This window comes from Siphateles boraxobius, unplaced genomic scaffold (genome assembly GCF_051911475.1).
Source record: "Siphateles boraxobius isolate OS27281-9 unplaced genomic scaffold, OSU_SipBor_1 35, whole genome shotgun sequence".
Classification (NCBI taxonomy): Eukaryota; Metazoa; Chordata; class Actinopteri; order Cypriniformes; family Leuciscidae; genus Siphateles; species Siphateles boraxobius.
Genome location: NW_027508975.1, coordinates 16962058 through 16983742, shown reverse-complemented (window position 1 = coordinate 16983742; position 21685 = coordinate 16962058). Strand labels below are relative to the sequence as shown.

Genomic DNA, 21685 nt, shown 5'->3' with positions numbered 1-21685 from the left:
CACAAACACAAATACCGACAATAACAATATCTTAAAAAACATATGAAAACGTGTGGTTATTTAAAAGGTTTAAATTACATAAATCATACGACGACGACGACGACAACAACATTTGTTGTCGATGACTATTAACGTTACCTCAGAAATCATAAAATACACTTAAGTTACTTCTTCAGGAATTGTCCTTGGATAGCGAACACTAAGCAACGATCCACCCTTGAGGATTAATTTTGTACCAAGACCTGCTTTGAATTGACCGCCGTTCAAAAAACAGTCACTCTCAAAATGATTTGAGCAAACATAAACGTACTTCGGGCGTGTAAGAGACGCATTTCCTTCATAAATAAAATCCACCCACTTTCAGTGGCTCTGATGTCGGAAGCAAGTGCAAACAACTATGCGAAGTATTACAGCCCACAACAAAACACTTATTTTTCTTAGGAGGCATTTTCTAGAAGGCAGCACAAATCTTCAGAACAGCGGTCCGGCTGTCGTTGAAACAACAATGGAGGATCAGATCACGGAGGGAGGTACCAACCACCAACCACACTGTCAATCAAACCCCTTTCCCATGTTCTACGTCACAAAAAGCTGAATCTTAGAACAGCTCATTCTGAGAGAGTGCATATGAATTATTGAGATTGTAAAAAAACACTGGGTGCATTTTTATCATTCTAGGGTGGTTTTGCTCACACACTGCCAACACACATTTATGTTCAAACAGCATGTAAAAGTGAATTTTGCATAATAGGTGCCCTTTAAAACTAGAAAAAATATTTTTTTTCATCTTGCATATGAATGTCCATTGATGGAGAAAAAAGCGTTTGGCCTGCTTTTACCAGCAAGGGCACAACAAGCCACAACTTGACCCCTGATGCTACCTTGAAAAATCACGGACAGCAAACAAACACTTACATTCAAAATGGTTTTGTTTTGCCTTTTATTTGCAACACAGGCATGAAATTCAGTTCAAAGGTGGTGTAAATTATCTGATTACTGATTGGTCAGTCTGTGGATATTGCTCAGTATAGATTGAGAACACAAAGCAAACAACACAACGTACCAAAACAGGCTACACAGACAAAATAGAGACGGGGTGGCAGCCTTGTTTTTGTAAACAGAGTGAAGTTACATATTCTCACTGCAAAGAGGAGGAGCTCTGTCAAGATCCACCCTTTAAAGGGAAAGCAATTATATACCTGAATTAGTGCATGCAAAAACACTGATCACCTTGGTTATTGAAGCCAAGAGGGCATTGCACCCTCATCATGAATGCTTCAGGCAAAGATGGAAGAAGGGTGAGATACAAGGAGAATAGACACTCTGGGAAACCATGGACACAGATTTACAGACATTGCAATTGAGGTTGCTCTACCTTAACTTAACTTAATAGACAATTCAATTGTAAGCACACTCTTTGGATTAATACATTTTTTTGGTCAAAGAACCAGCATTCTCTATTTTTGGCTCTTATGACTATCAAATGCGGAGTTATGCTTTTGGCTGACCTGAATTCGGAAGTCAGAAATGTGTTTACTTTGAATCTAGTCACTGCCGAGGTCTTAGTTTATTCTACCTCATAGATTTAGAAATGCTGCTTACTGTGTCCTAGTAACAAGTAGGACTTAGCAACAGTAACAAACTGATCCCACCAACTGGCCGTTTACACATAAGCCGTGAGATCCATCCAATCATCTGACATCACAAACTGTTTAGCACATTCCCATGACTGTAAAATACCTCCATCCCTAGCTTCCTTCAGGAAGTATATTTATATTCCCATACCGTCAAGAGCAGCAGGGACCATGTTGCAGGTGTTAATGTTCTTTCAATTGACATGTCCATACTTCGCAAATCTCCAAACAAACTAGTTACAAAAACTAGTCAAGTGAGATAAATGGCCAGGTCTTAGAAATTAGTTGGCCTCAAGGGATTCCAGAAACTGTGTAGATAATATCCACTGGAAATTGCCAATTTGAGTTATTCCAAGTGTATGTCACTTAGTGATATAACTCCCTAATGACCATGGGAACTGCAATTCCATTAATGTAATGATTAAACTGCAGCTCATTGGAAGGGACCTGAGCCATAGCTTTTGTTCATCTGTAAGCATTGCTGCTCAAGCTGGTCCAGTAACTTGTCCACAGAGTCCTCTTTGTTCTCCAGCTTGAGATACCTCCTGGCGCTTCCAAGGTCTAGCCGAGGCCAGCTGAGGTGCCTCTGCTCTTCCACAGGTATAAGGTCTAGGGTTGTAACGCCAACTCCAACCATGTTCACACACACCTCTGAGCTGGATTGTCCTGGAAGCAGTCTATGGTGACCCATAGAAGACACAGTCTTGTACTCTGGATGAACCAGATCCCTGGGTAGTATATGTGGTTTAGTCCTGTGGCTCATGCTATAGGAGCGTCTGGGTGGGATGGAGAAGATCTCACAGTCCTCCCCACCTAGTGTGGACATAGAGGATGTGGTCATACAGTTGCTGAGTCCGAAGTGACTTTCTTGCTGCAGATCCAGTGCAGAGGTGGCCCCCTGTTCCTCTGTGCAAAACATCTCTTTGCTGTTGTTGCAAGAGTTGGAGGACTGAATAGAGGGGGAAGAGGAAGAGTCCTGATGATGAAGAACCTCAGTATGCACTGCGTCTTGATGCTGAATGCTGTCCTCCTCGTCCATGCTCTTCACTTGGAGTAGAGGCTCCGAACTGGACATTTCATGCAGGCAGAGGATGTTCAGGTGGGCTGCAGGTAAACTGCTGACCCATTGGTAGTGCCTGGCAAGAGAGTTCACCTGCAGTAGGTCTGCCGAAGGCATGGCTGCAGAAACAGAACAAATGACGCTCCGCATCTGAGCCAGAAGCATTTGAGTTTCCCTGTCCCGATTCTCATAGAGTACTGTATTGGCACAAATAAGTATGAAAAGTCCCACTCCCATTATGACAGGTCCTAGAAGTTTCATTCTTTCACTATGAACCAGACTGGCTGCAGAAAGGAGTCCTTTGGATGCTATTCCCCATCCTGATGCGGTTCCAGTAGATCCTTCCGCTTCTGTGTCCACTGATGATCGATGAGCCCTGTATGGCCAGTAGCCCGCCACGGCAAGTGCAGTGCCAACAACAACCACCACCACCCCAAGCACCAGAAAGGCACCTGGCATCGAACGGATACGCAGCTTTCCCTGGATGACACATTCCTTCTTTCTCCTGGAGTGAAGACTGAAACGTGGCAGGCGTTGACGGGAAGGTGTGCCTGACGTCCGGCCGCAGGACTTCTGAGTCCTCATGGCATAAGTTGGTCTGTAATTATCCCTTATGGGAATCTGTAAAGGTGAGAAGGAAAGGGGATATCATGGTTGAGGTCAAGTGGTGACATGCATTCAGTAATTTATTCAAGTCAAGAGAATTTTAGACTTAGAATTTTACTCTTGGCATTACAATCACCGTGATCTGTTCAAACAGATCGGATCATTAGCCAAAAAGGACACGGCGTGTTTACATTTGTTCACATTAAGTGGCCTCTGTATCTGGATAACCAATCATATTTCCCGCACAATATGTAAATTATTTCTGTGGCACATTTGAAAGGCAGAAGCTTCAAATGGCTTTGTAGCGTAAAACAACTTTCACTGTAGCCTCTATCAATGGCAGTGCACACATATGGGGTTAGGATTGTTGCATTATTCCAAATAAATAGATTAAGATCCACAAATAAATGTAAAGAGTTTTATAAAAATTATAAAACTCACAAATAAATAAAATGAGATTTGCAAATAAAAAAAATATTTACAAATGTGTTTTACGGATCAAATACAACTCTGCCTAGCATTTATTTGTGAACCGCTTTCTGTGCATTTGTAAATCACTGCACGTATTTGTGAATCTCTTCTTGTGCATTTGTAAATCTCCTCATGCATCTGTGGATTTTGAAACACTTCTAGCGCCGACAGGCAGACAAATCCACAAATAAGTGGACTCCACCCACCGTTTCCTCAATCCAATCAGATAATGGCCACATTGAGCTGACCAATCGTAGCATGCTCTAGCTACAACCAATTTGTGCCTATTTTTATTTGTGAATTTGATAATTTTTTGTGAATCTCTTTACATTTGTTTGTGAATCTCAATCTATTTATTTGGAATAATGCAACAATCCTAACCCCAAACGCACAGCACAGAATTTTTGTGATTTATTCAACAAAAGAACAATTGATCACAAATAGAGTACTTAATCTACCAATCAAAGTTTCCCAACATTAATATTGTATGTCGAAAAGAATAATTTTATGATTGAAAGTAGCATATGTGTATGTGTATGCGGACAACATCCGGATATAGTTCGCATGTTAATACCAAGTGTAAACGTAGCCTAATATACAAGTCGGATCATCTATACATGCTACAACTATTATAATCCCTTGTTTAAACTGTGTGATTGAAACATTGATGCTAATGCTCCAGTTATTTTTCTTTTTCTTTTAGTCCTACTCAGACTTAGTTATAATGGCTTATATTAATATTTAATCCTTAGGGGCTTGTCTTGTTTTAAATAATTTAAGAAAACAAGTGCAGTGATTTCTCCTTCACAAACTTCAAAAAGCACTTAATAAATGGTAATAAATTGCAGGAATGTTCCAGGTTAAATACAAATCAAGCCCTTGACTTATGGACTGTGTAAAGAAATTAATGATTTGTTCATTTACCCCATGGACTTTAATTGTAATTGCATAACTTTTGCATAACATTTGTGATGAACACTTAAAAGACAAAAGGCTGCCCATGTCTGAACCAGTGCATCTTTGATGAGAAATTCAAAGATAAATGGCACAAACAAAGAATGGAATGGAATTCTTCTTCGCCAGTAAATGATCAAATGATCTTCTTGTATTATATAATAAATTAGAAATCATAGTTTTATCTAATTGAGTTTCAAAGGTTGTTTATTATTATGGGATGCATGTGAAAATGCCAAAGCAATACTCTCCAGTAGAGTTCAATGTCCCAGATTAGAAGAGCATTTCTGGAGACTATGACTCACCTGTGAACCTTACCGAAGTTTGTTATGTATATAGAACAAAGTGTGTCAAAGATAATGTCTTTAAATTACCTAATTTGCATAAAGAATAGAATACCATGTTCGGGTGCTGCTAGAATTATCTGAACTCTTAACCTATCTGAACAGGTGGAAATGACTGATTATCCATATGACTAGTACAATTGTTTCTGTATCCTCGAGGCCAGATCCTCTCACTCATTTCCACGGCCTTTGGAAGTGTGGAGAAATGTATCTTCAGTAAACTCCCTGTCAACTGACTGAACTTCAACTTTGACTCCTGGGTCCTCATTTATAACCATTGCGTACGCAGAAAACAGGCCCTGAAAGAGGCGTACGCCACTTCTGACGCACAAGTTGTGATTTATAAAAACATACTTGACGGGAAAATTTGCGCATCTGCACGCAAACTCTGACCCATGCGTACGAACATTTTGGAGATGGAGCAGTTTGGCGACACCTATGGCGAGCTGGAGTAACATGTCTTTTTGGTCACTTTTAGACAGAAAATCTAAAAAAAATTATACATATACAGAAAGATAATACAAATATAATTTCACTCACCAAGCCTATCACATGAAGTAAACATCCATCCCTTTTTAAATGTCCGCGCCAGCGAGCGCGTTGGGCCGTGTAGTGAAACTGACACATAGCATAACGCATCTAAAACAGTAAATCTTCGAATCTTTCGTGCCTTTTTTGGCTTTTTGGCGCACGTACACTTTTAGTAAGGATCCTACGCACAGTTTTATAAATGAGGCCCTTGGTCTTCATTGAGCATATTGGTCTTGTTATGGAGTCTAACTGTAATTCCCGTACAATTTAGTTAAAATTTCAGAAACATAATAAATCATAAATACAGTTCATGTTCACAATAACAGTTTAAAAAAATAAAAGAATGATTTAAACTTTGATTTACTTCTGTTGTAAAGATTTAGATTAAATATACCATTCTTATTAATGGAGTTAAACACTTAAATTACATGAAATCATTACTGAGAAGTTACAACATTTTTTATATTCAATAAATAGAAAAATTTGTTGTGGATGCAATTCTTTTAAAACTTTTCCTCTGGCATGCTGTGTTTTAATGTTTTAACTACAGAGATACTTGCTTATCATGATAATAGTAGATTTGCTGAGAAAATTGTTTCGTGCAAATAATGCACAACAAGGTCTATCTGTTTCCATTAAAAACATAAATCAATTAAAAATACTGTTTGGCCAGTGGAAAGATTGAGAAAAACTTTCTCCGAAATGTGTTTTACACTATTTGATTTATTTATTCAAAAACAAGGCAAGGATAGGCTACTAAATGATTTTTATTAATGTAACTAATGTGACAGTACATCCGCATTTCATATTTTCCTAATGTCTTGTACCGTTAAACATGTTATCACGTGGATGAATAATCATATGCAAATGATATGCAGATGAGGATATGCATAGTAAAACTAGGCGTTGTAAGCTCCATATATGGTTGTTTCGGGGAGGAAACGCATGTGTGCACAATGGTCCGCTAACTGGGATTTATAAAGTGAATTCTGCTCAGGTTCTGGCGCACGCACAGTTTTATAAGTCTGATTTTTTTTTGCGTATGCCATTTTTGGCTTTCTGGCGCACGTACACTTTTAGTAAGGATCCTACGCACAGTTTTATAAATGAGGCCCTTGGTCTTCATTGAGCATATTGGTCTTGTTATGGGGTCTAACTGTAATTCCCCTACAATTTAGTTAAAATTTCAGAAACATAATAAATCACAGCAGCATGAGATTTTCAGAGATGTGTACAATTCTAATTCCTCTGGACACTGTAAAACCGAACAGTTGTTCTAACTAACACTTTACTTAATGTCGAATAATTAGTTGAACTTACTTAAAACAATTTAGTAATCTGTAGTGTTTGGATGCTATGCCTTCTTTACTCAGAAAACCCAAGTAGACATTACTTGACTGGTTTGAGTACCATTTTGCAAAAAAACAAACAAAAAAAAAACAGACGGGGCAAATGGTTTTTGAGGCGGGGTAGATCTTATTAGACTTTTCACTCATTTCTTCGACTTCTGCAGTCATAATTTTTCTTAGTTGCATTTGTCTAATTTTCCATTCATCTTGAATGTTATTGTCAAAACAACTAAACATTTTGGGAGAACGTCACATAAGTTGACTTTGTTGTAAACCTCTTCCTTCTTCAGTGTAGAAGATTTAGAAGCGAAAGACCAGGAGACATTGGGATATCTTTCAATGCAGAAGTTACTCTTTATTGAAGACTTTGCTGTTGCGATGCTGTAGTCACCAAGTCTAAAATCTTACCCAAGTCTAACTAAGGGAAAAGTTCCCTTGCAATTTATAAACATTTTAGGGGCAGGGCTTAACATTGTGATGAACAAAGCATCTAAATTATGTATACCGGTTTAGTAACCGGCCCTATACATGGAGTGTTACCAATTCAAATCCAATCAACATAACTATTCAAACAGTGAGACTACCAAAGTTTCAGTAATCTGCTTACAATAGAGAGAAACAGGAATAGCAGGTTTGATAGTGAGCCGTAATCTGACAGAAACAGAAAACAGGATTTGCCGGACTCTCTTGCTGGAAAACTGTATCACAGCAAATATCATCACCATCATAACCTTAAATGCTAAATTCAGTATACGAAACTGTCTCAGTTTATATGCTATTGTATTGGAACCTCAATTAAACATTTAATAAATTTGTAACACTACATTTCCCCCTTTGAGAGTTCTAATAACTCTCACATTATATACAAATTTAAACACTTAAAAGTTCATTATTGTAACTTGTGATCGTTACAGGCACATAACGCATGTTCTGTGTTTGCTTTTCTGCAATTGCATGCTGACACAGAAACAAACATGCAATTTTAGGGTCCGTGACGTCCCTACGGGTAATAGTCTTTACTGATAGGAACTGTGATTTTCTCGTGAGAGGCGGGATTCATATGTTGAATGAAACACTTGATACTGTGGACGCATAGATAGTACGCCAGTAGAACAAACAACAACATAATTGCTATTTCCTTTATCCAAAGCCAGGGTTTCCCAATCAAGTTTCCGTACCATGAAAAATTATCTTCAGTCATCTGGTGTAATTTTGCTGAAAGATCAAGAATGTCTTGATCAAATTCTCTGTTGGATCCATTAACCTGGTGCAGCACTCAGGTCCGATGATGGTGCAGGCTCCTCCTTGCGTTGCTAGAATGTAATCCAAGGCCACTCTGTTCTGTAATATCATTATCTTGTGCGAAGCGAGAGTGTCTGTGATGTTACTGGTACGACAATCTTGATCATGTTGATGGATGACTGAAGGTTTCGTATGTGAGTCTCTGCATTGTGTATTTTTTTTTTCTTTCGTGATAGTTGGTTTGGCAGTGGTTCCGTGTCCTAACCTATCCCTGTAGGTGGGGGGAACAACTTTACAGTGTGACACATTAGTCTAGGTTTCTCCTTCCCTGACACAATACTGTGGCTGCTGTAATCAACATCACTTAATGTGGTCCATGCCACATAGGAATTACTTTCAATTACTTGAGCTGAACCGCCAACAAACAACTCAAATTCTGAATTTTCTATGGGAGTTTATTTTACTTCCCTCTAAGGTGTGTATGTAAGCGTAACACAATCGTGAGTCATTTCTCCTTCATCCTCTAACACAACTTCAGTCATTGTAGACATCATACATGAGAATGGGTGAGGGTACTGTGAGAGTAGTTAACCAATTTCCCCAACGGGAGGAGGTTACAGAAGTTTCTTTTGCTTCATTCATCAGTGTGGACACTGCATAAAGGCATTTTACATTTACAGTCTGACCTAACACCATTACTGATGAAGGGCCTGTGCTGTAGCATAAAATTTAAGGCTGTGAGTCTACTTAACTAGTGTCCCCCAAAGGAAGGCTGAGACAGTCACTTTCCTTTTGTTCTATTAAACCAAAATATGTATTTTATCTCTGTTGATAAATCTCTGTTTTATCTCTGTTTATCTCTGTTGATAATTACTGGGCAAATTAAGCACTCACAGCCCAAATGGTTAACACCTCAACCAGCTGCCCCAGTTTAATGATGAGGGGAGGGGCTGTTTCAGAGTAGCAAGCAGACTGAGTAGAAGTTGAGTAACATTGTTAACTTGTCTAAAGTTCTTTTTGTTTTTCTTACACTCTTTTCCCCAATGTCCATGTTTATCACAATAATAACAACTACTGCCCTCTCTCTTAGGACACTTGCGTTTCTGTTGATTCTCTGTGTTGACCTTAAAGGATGCTGCTGCAATTTTTTACTCTTGCCTTAACAGCAGAGTCTCTTTCCCAAGTAACTAACCTGTCCAAGTTGTTTTGCAGGGTTCTACTGGACCATGTTAATTCTAAGTAAGGCAATGCATTTCTATGTTCTAACAAAAGACCATCCAACCATGCGCGAACTAGAGGACCATTATCATCTAACACCTTCTCTGAAGTGTCAGCAATCCCGCTGTAAGCTGCAGCGGTCTGGCAAAATCTTTCTGTGTATTCAAAAACAGTCTCATCCTTCTTCTGTACACAACTAGTGATCTTTGACCAGTCCATGTTTGGTCCAACAATGTTCTTCAACGCTTCCAGAACTCCCTCTCTCAATTCATCTTTTCTGGCATGTTATAGTTCAGAAGTAACAGGAGACTCAAAACTGTTGAATTCAGATTCAGTTAGAATTTGTGACATCAGCTGTGCGACTTCTGCCAACGACATGTCTTACTGATCAATGACCTTCTAAATTCAGAAAAATCTGTGCGTACTGAAGGTAAGCTTTGGAATAGTCTTTCTATGTCTCTAGGTCCGAGTGCTTTGGCAACAGTTTGGTTTTGGACAACAGAAGAGTTGGGAGGAACACTTTCAGTTCCCTCAATTCCCTGAGATCTTCTTGCGACACATACCTTTACTGAATCTACAGGCTTATCAGTTACTGATGGGATGTCTACATCTGTTTCAAAGAATGCTTGCAAGTCAGGATAAGTTTCATCTGACTGTTGGTCTTCTGAGTCACATTTGGTTGATGCCTTGTTATGGCCCACCTTAGTGTGCAATTGTTTGTTCTGTTCTTTTAATTTAGCTATACACCTAGCTTGTTATTGTGCAATGGATAAGCTAAATTCCAGGTGAACAAACAAATTAATAAAAAAATTAAGTAGCACGTCTAAACTTCCCTGCCTGAAACAGAGGATCACCAAATAAAAATAACTAGCACGTAATGCTAATCCTTCTCTGTGAACAGAGGATCACCAAATATTAACAGGTAATGCTAAAATCTTCCCTGCCTGACAACAGAGGATCAACTTTCATCTCTAAAAGAAAATTTTAGAGGATAACACCAGTTAACCAAACTCTACAGCTGTCTGTTAACCTTTCTCTGGCGTCGCAGAGGAATGACAAATTTGTACTGGTCTTCAGTGGTTCTTTGAATTGAGTGGAAACTCACCAAATCGTTGGTTGTGCGGAAAGATTCCGTCTGGAAACTCAGTCAGAAAAGTTCTTTCTTTGTTGAGATCTTTGTTGAGTTTGGTTCTGGAACTCAGTCAGCTTTGTTGAGATCTTTGATGAGATTCAGTTCTGGAACTACTGTTGTAGTCACCAAGTCTAAAATCGTACCCAAGTCTAACTAAGGGAAAAGTTCCCTTGCAATTTATAAACATTTTAGGGGCAGGGCTTAACATTGTGATGAACAAAGCATGTAAATGATGTATACCGGTTTAGTAACCGGCCCTATACATGGAATGTTACCAATTCCAATCCAATCAGCATAACTATTCAAACAGTGAGACTACCAAAGTTTCAGCAATCTGCTTACAATAGAGAGAAACAGGAATAGCAGGTTTGATAGCGAGCCCTAATCTGACAGAAACAGAAAACAGGATTTGCCAGACTCTCTTGCTGGAAAACGTACTCGGTTACTAACGTAACCTCGGTTCTCTCTAGAGAGGGAACGAGTACTGCGTAATATCTTACACTATGGGGAAAACCTCTTTTACCCGAGATATTGAAGCCAAAAATTATCCTTAATTTTGAATTAATGTAAAACGCTGTGCGGCAGCATGCAGACATAGGCATGACGGCTCACGCGCATATTGGTTGCCCTGCGGCAACGGCAGCAGCCTATCGAGAGAGGCCCTGCGTGACGTGATCCCCAATGGGGGTGGCTTCGCGCCCATTTCGTCACGTCCCGCCAGAATAGGCGTGGCCTTGGCCTATAAATACGCTCGACAGGCTGATACAAACTGGTTTTCATCACTGAAGTGAACCAGCTCTGTTGTATGCACGGCGAGATACGCAGTACTCGTTCCCTCTCTCTCTCTCTCTCTAGAGAGAGAGAGAGAGAGAGAACCGAGGTTACGTTAGTAACCGAGTACGTTCTCTTACGAGAGTATCTCTCGTACTGCGTAATATCTTACGTTATGGGGAACACAATGCAACACGCCGTGCATACTGGGATCCGACACCAAAGTCCCAAGGGCAGTAGCCCGGGGCTCATATAGTGCATAATTACCGTAGACTCACAGAGAGTCGGAGAAGAGAGGCTACAAGCATCATTCCCCATGAAATAGCATCCCACAGGAGCTAGTTATGTTAACAGTGTTTCACGCAGACAGGGTGGGGAGGGCGCGCAGAGAAATAACCTGGGTCCTGAGCGGTGTGTTGAGGGATTTGGGCACGTACCCGTGCCTTGGTTTGAGTATGACTTTTGAGTCATTAGGGCCAAACTCCACACATGATGCGCTTACTTAGAGTGCTTGTAAGTCCCATGTGCACTTCACTGAAGCGAGAGCCATAAGAAACACCGTTTTGAAAGACAGATGTTTCATGACTGACAAATGGATTGGCTCGAATGGGGCACCTTTCATGGCTTCCAAAACCGTAGAAAGGTCCCACACAGGGACTGAGGGGGGTCTGGGAGGATTCAGCCTCCGAGCTCCCCTGAGGAATCGCATGACCAGGTCGTTTTTCCCCAGTGACTGGCCAGACGTCGGTTTTGCAAACGCCGCTATGGCCACCACGTATACTTTGAGCGTGGATGGGGTTCTGCCCTTATCCAACAGCTCCTGAAGGAAGCTGAGCACTTCCGTGACCCCGCAGTCTACGGGTGAAAAGCCCTGAGCTTGACACCAGGCAGAGAACACTGACCATTTCGAGGAATAGAGCCGTCTAGTAGACAGGGCTCTAGCCTGCGTGATCGTGTTTAACACTCCCTCCGGGAGGTTAGCGGGTACCCGTTGATGGCCCATGCATGTAGGGACCATAATTCCAGGTGAGGATGCCAAATCGAGCCCTTTGCCTGAAAGAGGAGGTCTCTCCTCACCGGTATAGGCCACGGGGGAGTGCTGGTCAGCCGCATTAGGACTGGGAACCAAATCTAGTTCGTCCAGTGCGGAGCCACGAGCAGCACTGGGCATCAGTTTTCCCTGATTCGTTCCAGCACTTGAGGCAGGAGCAAGACGGGGGGAAAAGCATAGAGGGGGCAGCGGGGCCATACATGGGCCAGCGCATCCCTGCTCTTAGAGAAAAAGTTCGGACAGTGAGCGTTCTCTTGGGACGCGAACAGGTCCACTTGCGCTCTGCCGAATGTCTCCCACAGCAGTTGGATCGTGGGTGCAGCGACCATTCCCCTGCTGGGACACTGTTTCTGGACAGACTGTCTGGTCCCAGATTCAGGCGACCAGGCACATGCGCTGCTTTCAGTGAAAGCAGGTTGTGCTGAGCCCAGACCAGGAGGCGTTCAGTCAGCCTGTAAAGGTTTCGGGACCTGACGCCACCCTGGTGATTTATGTATGCCACCACTGACATGTTGTCCGACCGGACCAAGACGTGCTGGCCTTTTAACTGGGGACAAAAGCGCCGTAGCGTGTTGTCGACTGCCAACAGTCCTAGACAGTTTATGTGTAGAAGCTTTTCCCGTTCTGACCACCGGCCAAAGAACGGTCTGCCCTTGAGCAGCGCTCCCCATCCCAAGATGGAGGCGTCCGTGGACACCACCTTCACACTCGAGGGAGTCCCCAAACTCACGCCTGACTGATACCAATTGGCTATTTTCCAAGGTTCCAGAACCGAAACGCATTCCATGTCGACCTTGAGGCGAAACAGACCAGAGGTCCATGCCCGGGGAGGAACTCGCGCTTTCAGCCATAACTGCAGTGGGCGCATGCGAAGCAGGCCCAGCTGAAGGACCGAAGATGCTGAGGCCATGAGGCCCAGCATTTTCTGAAACCTTTTGAGCGGGACTATAGAGCCGCGGCGGAAGGATTTCGCGGCGCGCTGAATGTCCAGTCCGCACTCCGGCGACGGACGTGCTGTCATAGACAGCGAGTCCAGCACTGTTCCCAGAAAATCAATTTTCTGGCTGGGAAACAGCGAACTCTTAACTCGCCCAATTGACTGTGAGACCCAGATTCTCGAGATGCTCTAGTAATGTGGTTCTGTGTTCTATGAGCTCTGAGTGTGATCTAGCTAGAATCAGCCAATCGTCCAAGTAGTTCAAGACTTGAATGCCCTGAAGACTCGGGGGTGCGAGAGCCGCGTCCATGCACTTCGTAAATGTACGGGGTGCTAGGGACAGGCCGAACGGCAGGACTGTGTATTTATATGCCTGGCCCTCGAAGGCGAATCTCGAGAATTGCCTGTGACGTGACGCTATTTGTATTTGGAAATAGGCGTCTTTCAGATCTATTGACATAAACCAGTTTCCCTGGCGAACTTGTGCGAGGATTTTCCTGGTTGTCAGCATTCTGAATTTGCACTTCACAAGTGCTCTGTTCAGCTGCCGTAGATCTAGAATGGGTCTGAGACCCCCGTCTTTTTTCGGTACCAGAAAATATCTGCTGTATAGCCCCTCTTCGCTTTGAGATAAAGGTTCTATGGCCCCTTTGCTCAGTGGTTTCACTATTTCGGCTCGAAATAGAGATACTTCGTTGTTTACCGTGGTTTCGACTTGCGCGTGCGGCGGGGACGTCAAGCGAACTGTAGCGAATAGCCTCTTTTTATAGTGTTCAACACTCATTCTAATACCCCGGGAAGCTTTGCCCACGAATCTGCGTGAATAGCTAGAGGTAGAATGAAATCCGCAGAGGTGGGAGTAAGTCACACATGTTCAAGTCACAAGTAAGTCTCAAGTCCCATACCATCAAGTCTCAAGCAAGTCTAAGTCGCATGTACATGCAACCAAGTCAAGTCAAGTCAAGTCAAGGGTTCACTTCAAGCAAGTCAAGTCGAGTTCTGCTAAGGGTCAAGTTAAGTTACAATACCAAACAGAAAAATTTTTTATATTGGCCTCAACCTTATTTATTTTTGATTACCTTGATTACCTTACTTATACATTTATATTGTAATATTAATAATATTTGTATAATTTATTACAGCATGTATTTATGATTATCAAAATTTGGAATTATTATGATTATAATAACAATTATATGAAAAATGTTGAAGATAAAACATTTGAAGGCAAATTCACAAGTGTGATGCATTAATTATATTGGTTTTATAGTAAATGTCATATGTTTAACTTTGCTTATATATTTTGTATGCAATATCACCCAGACATTAACTTTCTCATTAATAGCCCATATTTTACCCCTTAAATTGATTTCCAGGGGCATTTTTTTCTATGTTCTAGAACTATGTTCTAACCATTTTTTTTATCCATGCATTTACACTGCAATTACAACACCATAAATAATGTTATGAGATTAATTATTTAAATATAATCATTTTAATATAGAAAAAATTAGATGCTAAAAAATAATACATTTTAATTATGAAATTAAAACCGCCAATAGGTGGCGCCAAATCAATGTCTTAATGTACGAGTCATAGAAGCATTCATTCAACTGATTCGTTCAAAGCGGCAGATTCAATCTGGAACTAAGCAACTAGGTCACTGAATCACAAAAACCCCGGCTTTACTCTTTTTCTGTGGTTTGTTTGAAACTACTGTCATTGTAGAAATAGAGCAAAAACAGAGAATATTTACAATATTACGTCTAAAATGTCACACAATATTCACTCTTCGTTTACTGGACTTTTGTATAAAATCATTATCACATTTGCAATCGCACCAATATTCTGGATTTTTTTTTAATATCATATGTTATAAATATAAAAATAACTCATATAGGGGCATTTTCTCCACATCTTGAATTTTGGGTGCATATTAATTTTGCTCACATTGCCCCCCAACCCCCTGATTACATCTGACCCTGCTTCAAGAGAAACATAAAACACGACCAAACAATCATTAACAGTTTTCTATGCTGTTTTTCGTCATTGGAAAGAGTGACATTTTTGGCTTTAAAGCATGATTTGAAAGAAACTGTGGCAAATGTCTGCGTGAATTTATGCAAGTTATACAAAACATATGCCACCATTAATTATAATTTGAATCTATTGATAGCCTTAAGCTATATTTGAAACATAATATTGTATAAAGAGGCATGCTGTTTTAACCACTATTCTCTCTAGATTTAACGTTAGTCAAATTAACTGAAACAAACAGGTTAAACAAGCCATAGCTTACTTTTAGACGTGGTGAATGAAGTTCGAGGTTGTGATGGTCTTGTCCGATATCCCTTGCCAGTTATTATGCGTACAGCAAATCTTTTTGTATGAATATGGCCAATTTCTAGTGTTTATATCCAAAAAGAAACGATGCTGGGAGATGTTTTTGTATTTAGCGCGTTCACTGAGGTATATGTTTTTTCTGTGCTCTGTGCGTCACGCAATCGCGCAGAATCTGATGACTGGCGTCAATGGTTCCGTTGCTTTCATTTTGTTCATCAATATATCTTGCAATGATTTATATAAAAATGAATATGAAGTTATTTTCGAGTCATACAGTTCAAGTCAAGTCAAGTCTCGAGTCATTGGATCTCAAGTCAAAGTCAAGTCAAGTCATTTTCTTAATTTAGTCAAGCAAGTCTCAAGTCCTTAAATTTGCGACTCGAGTCAGACTCGAGTCAAGTCATGTGACTCGAGTCCCCCATCTCTGGAAATCCGGGCTCTGGCCGCGGCATAGCGGCGGCCGCAGAGCTTCGGTGTGCTGAGACATAAACACTGTGTTTACAGTGTGCGAGGCGAGGGGCACGCCGATCACGGCGGGCAGCCTGGTCACGTTCGATTTCTCTATGACAGATTGTGGAGAAAGAGCGAGCGGGACAAACCCCGTGGGGTTGAGCGTGTTTGTGAGGGAATGTGGGCGCGGGACAGCGGGCACACTCACTGCACTGAGAACACCGTTGACTTGTGCTGACTGAATGTGTGTTGGTTTCGTTTTTACAGAAACCGTGGGAAATGCATTTTGTAGTGTTTGTGGGCACTGTGTCGTGGGCACATTCACTACATTTTTTGCACAATCGACATAAGTTGATTTTACTTGTGCAAGCCCTGAACTGTGGCTGGCTGTGTCTGTGTGTGGGAATGGGCACTGAGACGTGGGCATTCTTACAACACTCATAACACCATCAGCCGTGGCCGGAATTCCAGAAAATACACTCTTTTTGGGATTTATCTGGGTCGCCGTAAAAATGGCGTTTGTGTGCAGGCAAGCGGGCTGTGGTACCGGCTTGTTTACTGCAAAATACACTGGACCAGTCACATTGTTTGGAACTGAACGAGCAGTTTGGCACATGCAGTGTTTAGTTTTTGTGGGCACTGGGTTGGGGGCACATTCACTACATGTAATGCACAATTGACATGAGTCGATCTCATTAATGCGAGCCCTGCACTGTGGCGGGCTGTGTTTGTGTGTAGAAATGAACACTGGGCTGTGGGCATTTTTAATACACTCATAACACCATCGGCTGTGGCCGGAATACCAGAAAATACACTGTCTGCTTATATGATTTTTCTGAGTCGCCGTGGAAACGGCATTTGTGTGCAGGCAAGCGGGCCATGGTACAGGCTTGTTTACTGCAAAATACACTGGAACAGTCGCATTTTCTTGGAACTGAACGAGCGAAAAGTTTGGGTGTAAGTCTGGCCGCGGGGAGACTAAATTTTATCTGCTTCGAGAGCTGGGATCGAACACGGGTCTCCCGTGCGAAGGCTTTGGGTTTCGCCACTGAGCCACAGGGGGAAACGACAAAAGTTTACATTAGCCCGAGCGAATAAGAGAGCGTCATCACAGTTTTGTGTGTGTCGGCGTTTGTTTGCAGGCGTGCGTGTTATACAACAGGCTCATTGCTGCAATATTGACATTTTCAGCCGCTCAAACTACGAGGAGCTGAGAAATGTTTGAGAAATGGAGATTGGTCCGGCCTTGGCGGGACTAAAACACACACTTTCCTCATTTCGCCATGTGACGCACGCCCACGGGGAGCGGGGGCGGGGTAGCTTTCTTATAACGTAAAAAAAGCTAGCCGCGGTTTTGATGCTGGCCCGTTTCCCTGACGACTCGCGGGCAGAAGGGGGGGAGGTCCACAGAGCTCGCCCAATCCTCACTGTCCGACGCCAGGATAGAGCAGCTGGCCTTCTCTACAGATGCAGCTATCTCGTCGTCATAATGGCGGAGGCGTCGGCGCGCTGTTGCCGTTGTCCGTCAGTGAGCGACTCGATTGAAGCTGGTGAAGCTGGCGGGCGAACCGGCAAGGTTTCATGGGCTGGAGAAGGCTCGGGGACCCGCTGAGTACGGCGCTTTACGGCGCCGCACTACAGCGGGCGGGAGTGCAGATTCGGATAAAAAATGCCAGGCGAGTCCTCAGAGTCACCATGGCAATAGCTCGCTCAGCGAGCGCGAGAGCTGCATGATCCTTACCCAGGCGGGAAACGCAGGTGAAATGGCGGTCCACGTCGCTGAGTGCGGCTCGGCATGAGCCACAGGAACTAAGCATCTTTAAAAAGACGCTGCTCTTTTAGATAAAGAGAGAGAGAGTGTGAGTCGCGACGGCGAACACACACTCTCAGCAGAGTAAAAAGATATTGACGCCGGAAAGAGTAGCAGGTACGGCGGCTGAAGGCGGCGAGGTGAAGGCCAGTGGCTTCAGGCTCGAAGGCTCGTCCCGCAGAAGGCTTACAGTCAGACGACGCGGCTTCTCACTGCGGATCCAGCGATGTGTGAGCTTCGCTGAAGAGATGAAAATCAGTTTGTATCAGCCTGTCGAGCGTATTTATAGGCCAAGGACACGCCTATTCTGGCGGGGCGGGACGTGACGAAATGGGCGTGAAGCACCCCCATTGGGTATCACGTCACGCAGGGCCTCTCTCGATAGGCTGCTGCTGTTGCCACAGGGCAGCCAATAGGCGCGCGAGCCATCTTGCCTATGTCTGCATGCTGCCGCACAGCGTTTTACATTCATTCAAAATTAAGGATAATTTTTGGCTTCAATATCTCGTGGAAAAGAGGTTTTCCCCATAGCGTAAGATATTACGCAGTACGAGAGATACTCTTGTAAGAGAACTGTTTCACAGCAAATATCATCACCATCATAACCTTAAATGCTAAATTCAGTATACGAAACGGTCTCAGTTTATATGCTATTGTATTGGAACCTCAATTAAACATTTAATACATTTGTAACACTACAACTTCATAAATTCATGTTGATTTCCTAAAATTTCTCATCATTATTGTGATTAGTGTTCCCTTTGGTTGGGACCGGGAACTTGATTTATATTATTGTAATTTTCCTCCAATTGATGCAGAGACGCAACATGAAATCAGTTATTTGATTTCAAAGGAAGTGAAGTAATAAATATTACATATATTTATACTTAAATTATTTCCATGTTTTGAATGAATGTATTAATGAAATATAACATAACTGTATTTCATGTATAATAATGATCTTTTAACATTTTATTGCTAACACATTATGGCATACACTTTTAATTGAGTTGATATAATCCCTCTATATTTGTAACAATATCTTGCAATTTAGCTTGAGTCAAACACAGACTTCAACTTTCAGCATGCAAACCACAACAATGGTAACAAGTTTTTTTTTAAATTAATTTTATTAATTTCATTTGCTGTCTCTTGTCAGTATAACCCCAATAACGATAGCAAATACACTTGTAATGGTAAAATAAAGCCAAAAGTAGTAAAACAAAGCAATTAATTTATTAATGCCACAATGCACTCTGGGAGTACACTTCCTCAGATCACAGATAGAGTTAAGGTGACAAAACTTAAATGGATTAGAGACGAACTTGATGCAATTAAATGTTACGCTTAATTAAATTATGGCAAAGAGTTACCTTGTTTTTTTGAAGTAGATTCTAATTATCCGGGTTTACAGTGAATGGGGCACCACAAACAAATCTATCAATTTAAATCATTTAAATAAATTGTATATACTCTCAATACAACCATCCTTAAAAGTAGAGTGGCTGATCCTGTGTTTTATTGCAGCATGAGTATTCCCAATCTCTCAAACAATTTGTAAACCGTTGCATTAGATTTGAGGCATGACATAATTCTACACTGACAGTTAAACTACCCAGCTGGACTCCCAAAGGGGAAGCCTTGTGCTGATATTGTATAGGCACTGACCAGGGCAAGTATAAATTAAACCACTAAGAATCTCCAAAGTCCATGCTATTTTTGGCCAAACAAAAGTCCATAAATTAGAAATTTGATGTGGCAAAATCACTCTGGAATAACAAATGCTCCATTGGCAGAGGTTTCTCAACAACTCTGAAATTGTCATTTACAAGTCTGCCGACTCGCTCGGTTTGTTTAAACTCATAGGAAATGCTTTGGATGTTCTGCTAGAGTACTTATCAGATAAAACCTGAAAGCAAAATGTCAGTATCTAAAGATGCAAAGTAATATGGCCAATGTAAACAATGAGGCTGTGGCCATAATTGTGTATAATAATAATAATAATAATAATAATAATAAAAATAATATGTAATTTTAGTCAAAACTGCCTTTTGAAATCAATGCTGCATCATAAAAATTAAACGTATCCCTTTACAGCTATGAAAATGTTCAACTCTGTAAGTTAAATGAGATCCATATTGAGAAACACTGTATAGTGCCATGCATCTTGGAGCATATATTTGGACTGATTCATCAAAAGACTTGACCGATGTATTCCAGACCTCTTTTTTCCATTACAAATTTCAGCTTTACTTTTAATGGCTGTTCACTCTGGTTCCCAAATGGGTGAAATTAACTATACAAGAGTATAAAATATAAACAGCAGATGTAGATCAATCGTTAAATCCGAATTGTGTTGAATGTTTCAAATTATTGCTTGATTATTTGTACAGACAATTATTGTTTAAACTTGACTGTCGCTTAGATATATGTCTGAAGACTAAATATTACTGGCATCATTGGCATAGATAGATGTACAGTCTAAAATCAATCATTGTGACACCTCTGCTGTTTACCACTTTTCACATCACGTAGAAAGTGGTATTCACACAATTCACGAACATTTCTGACATTGCAGTAAGCCTCATTATATATATATATATATATATTTAATTATTATTATGGGATTCGACAATTTATTTTTGCATGTTAATGCACCACATAGAAAATGTTCAATAAATTCACCAGCAATTATCCATTAGGGCCCATCTCATTGTAATTCATTGCCATTTTACACATAAAAAGCTTCTCAAAGAGTCTCTAGTTTGTGCTATTATGACCTTTTTTCCCCTTAATAGTTGGCTCAATCTCAAAATCATGCATGTCAATAAATACATGCTTTTCTCTGTATATGACATGAAATGAAACCCCGTGTTCAAGGCACAATTTCTCGATTTGCGTCCAAACTTAAGATAGACCTAACATTTGAAATCTATCGACCTCTAATAAGGTCAAGCTATTGATATTGGCGCTTTGACGTTACTAGCAAAAAGTATGAGACGCGCCTCAAGAGACAATGCGTTTACTTGCCTTTGTTACAGTGTTATGCGTCCGCGTTCCATCGTTCTACCGCTCTGGACTCGCGTGTTCGTGATGTTTTTCATCCACTGCGAAGTTTCGCGGTTCTCCATTAATAATCCAGACGCGTGCGAAGTGCCGCGCATCTCCCATGACAGCTCTTCCTCTCCAGAAAAGGATACTAAAGGGTTAAAAGAACTGACTTTCAAAAGAAAGATAAGCTAAATATTGCTCCATCATCAGTAGTTACCGTCTGTCTGTACTGAGTAAAGTGTTGAGGAGAGAGCGCCTCCTTCGTCGTGTCTTTTTATAAGACTCAATGGAGTGAGTGACCAGACTTCAGTGCGCTTTCCATTTAATCAGACATTGCACAATGCACATAATATATATTCAACAGGCTACATTACCCCCCATTAGAGTTTTCAGAAGTAAAGCCTCAAAATATGTTGGTGGATGTGTTTATACATAGGTTTGTCATGTAATATTGAGGGAAAAGACGAAATGCCTGAAAGCAGGCACACATGGAAGTATAGTATACAAACCAGACACATGCTTCTTTTTCTATTATCTGAATGTTGGCGACATCTTGTGGAATTATTTTTTCATGGAGGCGGAGAAATAATTGTACGCAAATTACTTTTAAAGAATAGGATATATTCAAGATAAAACTGTTAGATTGTGATGTAGTTAATAATGGGATTCGTAAACAGCATCGAAAATTCTCTTCAATTATGCACCCTCGTCCTATCATTTCAAAGCCGTAT

General features: G+C 41.2%; 1 protein-coding gene across 1 annotated transcript; it reads right to left on the bottom strand.

Moving 5' to 3' along the window:
• Window positions 1-923: 923 nt before the first annotated feature.
• Window positions 924-21496, bottom strand: tmem200b (transmembrane protein 200B). The gene is made up of 2 exons (XM_077196656.1): window positions 20934-21496; window positions 924-3315 (listed from the first exon to the last, which is right to left on the bottom strand). The coding sequence occupies exon 2, from the start codon at window positions 3277-3279 to the stop codon at window positions 2068-2070; it is 1212 nt and encodes a 403-aa protein (XP_077052771.1). The 5' UTR covers window positions 3280-3315; window positions 20934-21496; the 3' UTR covers window positions 924-2067.
• Between the last annotated feature and the right edge of the window lie 189 nt (window positions 21497-21685).

Excerpts from the sequence above, each read along its gene's own strand:
- tmem200b (XM_077196656.1), bottom strand. The coding sequence starts at position 3,279 with ATGAGGACTCAGAAGTCCTGCGGCCGGACGTCAGGCACACCTTCCCGT.